The 6,921-nt window shown below is 35.8% G+C and overlaps 1 protein-coding gene across 1 annotated transcript; it reads left to right on the forward strand.

The window, feature by feature from the left end:
* Positions 1-3,173: 3,173 nt before the first annotated feature.
* On the forward strand, positions 3,174-4,184 carry LOC124775003 (THAP domain-containing protein 1-like). Its single transcript, XM_047249759.1, has 3 exons — positions 3,174-3,244; positions 3,369-3,652; positions 3,769-4,184. Exons 1-3 carry the CDS (start codon positions 3,174-3,176, stop codon positions 4,182-4,184), a joined length of 771 nt encoding a protein of 256 aa, XP_047105715.1.
* The last annotated feature ends 2,737 nt before the right edge of the window (positions 4,185-6,921 follow it).

A 6,921-nucleotide genomic window follows, 5' to 3' on the forward strand; every position in this document is an offset into this window, starting at 1 on the left:
TTTAAACTGCAAATCCTCTAAGAGCTGTCTTGAATCTTCACGAGTCTCTCTCAACAGCCTTGATGTGGATAGATACGTACAGCAACCAGTAATCAAGAGTCAGAACTGTGTCTGCAAAAATACAAGGATTATTAAACAATTTTTGCTGTCATTAATTACTAGCAATATAATTGACAGAGTAGATTGCTAATATTTGCTATAATGAATATCACATTTGCAAGAACGATCTCACTGAAGTAATTAAGTCCATCGAAACGCTTAGAAACTAACCTCTCGGCTGACGAAAACAGTCTAAAGACGCAGTGGCAATTTCTTCAGATATGTTGACAATGATATTTTGAGTTATCACTTTACTGAGTGACTGAAATGTAGTTCAGGTACCTGTGAACATAACAATATGTTAGAATTCATTTTCTAAATACGAACTATTACGGTACTGTACAGCTACTTACATATTAATTACACTATTAATATTTTCACAGTTGTTTCTTTAATACAAAATTAAAGCCAATCCCAGCTAGCACTCAAGCTTATTTCAAGGTGGATATTGAGTTTAGGTTCAGTTGAAAATTCAAGACTGAAAAATCAACCTGTTACACAGCTTATTTCAAGGTGGATATTGAGTTTAGGTTCAGTTGAAAATTCAAGATTGAAAACTCAACCTGTTACACAGTTTACATCAAGCTGTAAAAATTTAGCTTGAATTAAAATAATTTTCCCAAGCTTGAAATAAACTGTAATTTCCCTGGAAGGCTGTACAGCAGATGCGCGCGCAGCATAGCTTCCATAGACGTCCACGGGAAGCGCCACAAGCGTTTATAAGCCTTGCAGTTGCACTCACTCTGCTAGGTTTACGGGCATTTTATTTTTGTTGCGTGCGTTAATGATTGTTGACTGTTGTGAAGTTTGTTTTATACTGGAAAATATTTCGGAAAGTGTGTGGCGTTCCCTGCCTTACTGCTACACCGGGTCTGAAGAAGATACATAGCGTATTACAGGTACGCTGGTGCATTTTTTCTCTAGTGGTATGTTAATATTACAAATGTTAAATATTATTACATAACGTAAAGAAATATCATATTCTTTTACGTAGAAAAATTGAACCTGGATGGAAGTGAAATGGATTACCAGCTAAGAAAACATATTACAAGTTGTTCAGCAAAAAGAGGTCGTTTTAAACTAGCTCTCTAGTATGTGGCACCAATAAATTAAAACTTAATGTTATTTTACCTTTTTAAAATCTCACCTTTTTATATATATCGCCCTATTACATTTGTTTACTTGTAAATACTTGCGTGTGTCACACCATGAATGAATAATCATGACGTGTGGAAAGTTTCTTTGCTAATACAAATAGTAATGACATGGTGAACGGGAAAAGTGCATTAAGAACCAGTCACTACATAGGTGTCAGTCTTTTTTATTTACGTAGCTTTGACTGGTCTTCAATTGCTCTTAATTTTGTTGTTCCCTAGGTGAAATAATACTGCAAGGCCTACTGGTATTTCTTACTTTTATTGTTAGTCTATTTGTAATGTGGCTGAAATCTAATAAAAGGCAATATTAAAATATGACAAGGAGAACATTTTTTGTTCTTTTACATTTCAGTTCCACTGAACTGGCAATTTCTTAGATTCATTTCGATTTCATCTTTTATTTCATTTTGATTCAGTTTTACTCACCAAAATATAATTGTGGATAGAATAAAATGTCTACATTTTTCTAAACGGTAGTTTCCTTATAAGCTTACAGTATGAGGCGTATATGATTTCAAGTATTTGCTTCTTTATAATTCAGATTAAATGGTCCTGAAACTGTTAGAGAAATAGTGATGTGTGGCTTCTTCATGAAGTCATCACAAAATTACCCAAATGTCATCTTTACTTTCAAAATTTCAAACAAAAAGTTATTTCAAATTACTTTAAAAACTGTTTGGAATGAAGTCACCAAAAGCAGCTGCTTACTCAGTGACGTTTATACTAGTTAATGGTTCTTACTACATCAGTGAGTTTGAAGTTATTTTGCTAATCTGGGGCATAAATTATATTTAGGTTGATCAGTTTCAACGTTTTACATTTTTTATGTTTAGGTATGGCTAACATTTTCTTTTACCTGTTACAGGAGCATTATACCAGCAGAAGTCAGCGATATTTGATCCTGCTCTGGTCTGTGTGCTGGGGCCAGAGGGGCTTCAGAATAATTAAATTTTAAATTAAAACAATTTTAAACACTTTGAAAATAAAATTTTTTAAACATACATGTCTTGATAATTTTTTTTCACACCATTTCCATTCTGATATGTATTTAATTAATTAGGTTCAATAAATTCAGATTAATAATTATGTAGCTTAAAACAAGCTGCAAATACCAGGCTGTATTCCACTTGTGTAGATACAGCTGGAGCCAAACTTGATAAGTCAAGCTTGAAATATAGCTTGAACTTGGCCAACTTTGATGTTTGTTTCAAGCTTGAATCCAACTAATAGGCCGGAATATTCCAGCTTTGATCAAGCTTATAAACTTCAACTTTACATCTGGAAACAAGTTTGAAACCGGCTTACTGTGCTATCTGGGAACGGAAGAAAAAACGTAAAACATACTTGCCAATGACAGGTTTGTTGAGATGCAATTTTCTGTGTTGACAGATGTAACTTTTTCATACGGTGGTAAGTCGCAGAAATCGCAGGAATCACAGAAATCGCAGAAGTAGCAGAAGTTACAGAAATCGCAGAAGTAGCAGAAATCGCGGAAGTAGCAGAAATCGCAGAAATAGCAGTGGAGGAGGGATACACGACCTATGTTCCTTAACTGCGACTCTTAACTGCGACAAATCACAGTTAAGAATAACATATACTGAAAAGTAGCATTCGCAGAAATCACTGATATCGGAAAATCGCAGTTTAGCCCATCACTACTAGCTATGGTAACGGCTTGATGAACTGGCTGATCGTTAAAAGTCGGCACCAACGAGTTAAAATTTCATAGAGTGGCTGAGATACTAGTTACAGCGCTCCTAGTGGCAACCAACGCTAACTCGGCCGCCATGTTCTCCTTAGTCAAAACATTGGGAAAGTGTTACTGTTGTTTGTGTTGGAAGTGTGTCAGCTGTTGTGATATTACTGCAATATTTAACTTTTCTAGTTGACTTTTTTCTTACAAAATATAAAGTCAACATGCCTGCAGTGTGTTCAGCGTTCAACTGCACAAATCACAGCGATAAAACAACAAATATTTCATATTATAAGTAAGTATATTAGTACCGAAATACGACACACGTTTTTTAATGTTTATTAAAGAGTCATTTGCGTTGGAACTGTAATTATGCTTAAGACAAATGCAGGAAGTAATTTACTTATCGTTGATTACAGATTTCCTTTAAAAGATAAGGAAATTACAAAAAGATGGGTTATAAATATGAAGCGAGAAAACTGGTTTCCTACTACAGCCAGTTACCTCTGTTCAGCTCATTTTGAAGAGAAATATATGTACCACACAAATGTCCAGAGGCGCCTTTTGTCAAAACCAGTACCTACTATCTTTAACTTTCCACCACATTTACAAAACCAAGATAAAGTATTACGACCACAACCCAGAAAGCGATCTTTCGACAATTTGCAAGATAGTGCTATTACAGTGACATCATTAGCACAAAGTAAGTCAATAATTTAATTTTACTCTGTGTTCTTATTACTTTGAATTACATACTTTCTATTATAATCTTATGGTGTAACTCTGTTATAAACTTATGATGTAACTACATTCTTCCAGTGCCTGTCGGACCCACATCTGTTTCTGCTGACCACAATTACTGTCTACCAAGCCCTAAGAAGTTGAAAACACAATATAACAGAGTACAAGCAGAGAATGTGCGACTAAAGAAGCGGATAAAGCAAATGAAGCAACTTAGTGTACGACACAAAAGAAGAATAGTGCAGTTACAGACTTTAGTTGCTGGTTTGAGAAGAAGGCTATGTAGTTCAGTTTCTGATATGTTAAACAGTGAACATGTAGGTGGTTTGTTGAAGGAGCTATTGGAACTTCAGTGCAGTGCTAAAGTATGCCATTATTCTCAGCAAATAAGGAAATTTGCCCTGACCCTACACTTTTATTCTGCCAAGGCATACAGCTACTTACGAAAATTTGTGAAATTACCCCACCCAAGAACGCTTCGACTTTGTTATTGAATTACTATGCTTGTGTTAACTACTTGTAACACATATTTCAAATAAATTCTCGTTCACAGTGTACTGGTTTTTGAGGCTTTGACTGTTTACTTTGAAAGAGCGACAAAAATATCGCATTTCTGCGCCCGTTACTGTTTCTAATAGTTAACCACAGCATGTTTAGAAGTTTCACCGTAATATTCTGGTGGTACCTGCTCTAATTACATTAATTTATGGGCAACAAGTAACGTTATAGTGGATGGACAGACTTATTTGAGTTGTCTTGTAGTGTTATCTACATCGAAAAGTTTAGCCATATTTCGACAAAAACATCCCTTTTTGCTGTCAGTGTACACTGAAATCACTGCTGTCTATTGCTTGTTTTAGAAAAAATAAAGCTAGTATGGGCTATTTCAAGTAAGTCAAACGCAGTTACAAGGGGGCGGGACACAGCAGACGAATGCCCAAAGACCTTGTAAAAAATAACTAGACTCACTTATGGCGCTGCAGTCGCGGGATAATTTGAACCTTCGGCTGGACGCCATTATAGTGGTTGTAGTCTGATGTGTTGTGTAGTACTGTTGTTTATGAAGACCCTGATTCAACGTTGTATATTTGTTGGGGCGTACATACAGTATTTGTTACTCGTAATTCTACTGTCTGTACGTTCCAATCAAAAGAAGTACAATGGTGAAGAGTTGTGCAGCGATTAATTGTACAAATAAATTCGAGAAAGGAACGAATATTACATTTCACAGGTATGTGGATATTTTAAGTTGTTTTGTATGTCAGTGCACTTGCTTAGTAAATGTTTTTGTAACACGGTATTAGCATAATGTCTGTGCATATATTTGGAGGTTTCCTTTCTCAAAACCACAGCTGTTACAAAAATGGTTACACGCTGTCAGGAGGCAAGATTTCCGACCGACAGAATACCATTTTATATGTTCCGATCATTTTGAAGAAAGTTGTTTCCTTGAAAATTACGTAAATCGTAGAAAGCTGAAAGATGATGTTGTTCCATCCATCTTTCGTTTTCCAGACCATATAAAGCAGAAGATAAATTTTTCTTTGTGAACCACATTTTATTTTAACTATAAAAGTTGAGTTGCAAGCAACACGAAATTTGAGTTAGCAGGCTTTTTATCATTATAAAATGCAACTTAATGTGTGTAATTGTAATCTGATTTCACAACTTCTCTTGATGGAACAGTTGTTGAGTTTTATTTATTATATGAAAAAACCACACGTATAAACTGAAGTGTACATCTTCGAAAGTAAATATTGTGACTAATGCGATACTGGATACCTGCCTGAAGTCTTGTTTGTTGTAGCTGGCTGATCGGTAGTGTTTTCATGGTCTAGGTTAGGTTGAAACTTGATAATTTGGTCGTGAGTTGCCAAAGCACTACGCCATATATAACGCACTTTTCGTCATAAAATCTAAAGCAACGTAGAGTCAGAAAATATCTATTAACATAGTGGGCAAATCTTCGAATATTTTGATGCATTTTGCGTACATCTATCGTAAATGAACTACGAAAAATGCTAGGGGTCCAGTGCATAACTTTTAGCTACGGCATATTCCATGTACTACGTAACATAAATTCATAAACAGTGACTAGTTGCTGTTTCTTCATAAATTAAAAACTATATTGTAGTAACGTATTTAAATGAGGCATTATGTTTATGACCTAACTCTAGGGAAGGCATTTTATAACCAAAAGCGATGTATAAACATTCGGAATCCGCGCGTCAGTTTACCACTCTAATGGCCGCCGGCCAGCTATTCAGTTTGTCCGCTCTTCACAGTCGACCACTCGTGCGGTTGTGGGGGCCAGCGAATGCCTTGACTAAAGAAAACATGGCGGCCAGAATTTCAATTTGCATCAAACATGGCGGACCTATAGCCACTCTATGCAATTTTAACTCGTTGGTCGGCACCATTCAGAACAGTTATTGTCGACTGTGGTCTGTTTCAGACCGCTGCCAACCTTAGAGATGTAACAGTTGTGACACAACAGTTGCCTGGTGAAGTGTTGTTTCTTTTACTGCGTGTGTAAATCACATAGATTGGTAATAATATTTGTCCTAGTATCTAAATGCATACTTGAATAAACTGTGGAGGAAGACAGAGACTAGAATACATGCAATAGATAATAGAGGACATAGGTTGCATTTGCTACCTAACAGTGAAAAGTTTGATACGGGGGAGAAATTCGTGACAGGCCACAACAAATCAAAGACTGACGTAAAAAAAAAAAAAAAAAAAAAAAAAAAAAAAAAAAAAAAAACTGAGACACCGTCACAAAAGTTTGATAAATAATTTAAATACCAATATTCTTCTACAACTGTGTTGTATTAAAACAGACTTAATTAATGTAATGTTTCTTGATACAAATAAGTACCGTATTTGAAAATGACCATCTCTGCCATGCGCATTTATGAATACATGTTACTTCCGTGTCAAAACTTATGTCAGTGCAGCTGATCGGTAGGAATCGCGCACGGACGTCAGTTGTCAGTACTGGAAGAAACACAATTAAACATTCCCCCTCTCACGTCCTCTAACCACGCAGTGGCTATATTACTTAACCTTTGCTCCTGGTGTAAGCGGTCAACTTCACTTGCCTCACGGCCGAATTCAGCCACGTCCACTACAATTAAGCACATCTTACAATACTCGCATTACTGTTATTGTACGTATTTTTGTTTCTTAGTGAGATGGAAAACTACACTCTTCAGAAGCTCTTAACAT

This window comes from Schistocerca piceifrons, chromosome 1, assembly GCF_021461385.2.
Source record: "Schistocerca piceifrons isolate TAMUIC-IGC-003096 chromosome 1, iqSchPice1.1, whole genome shotgun sequence".
NCBI lineage: Eukaryota > Metazoa > Arthropoda > Insecta > Orthoptera > Acrididae > Schistocerca > Schistocerca piceifrons.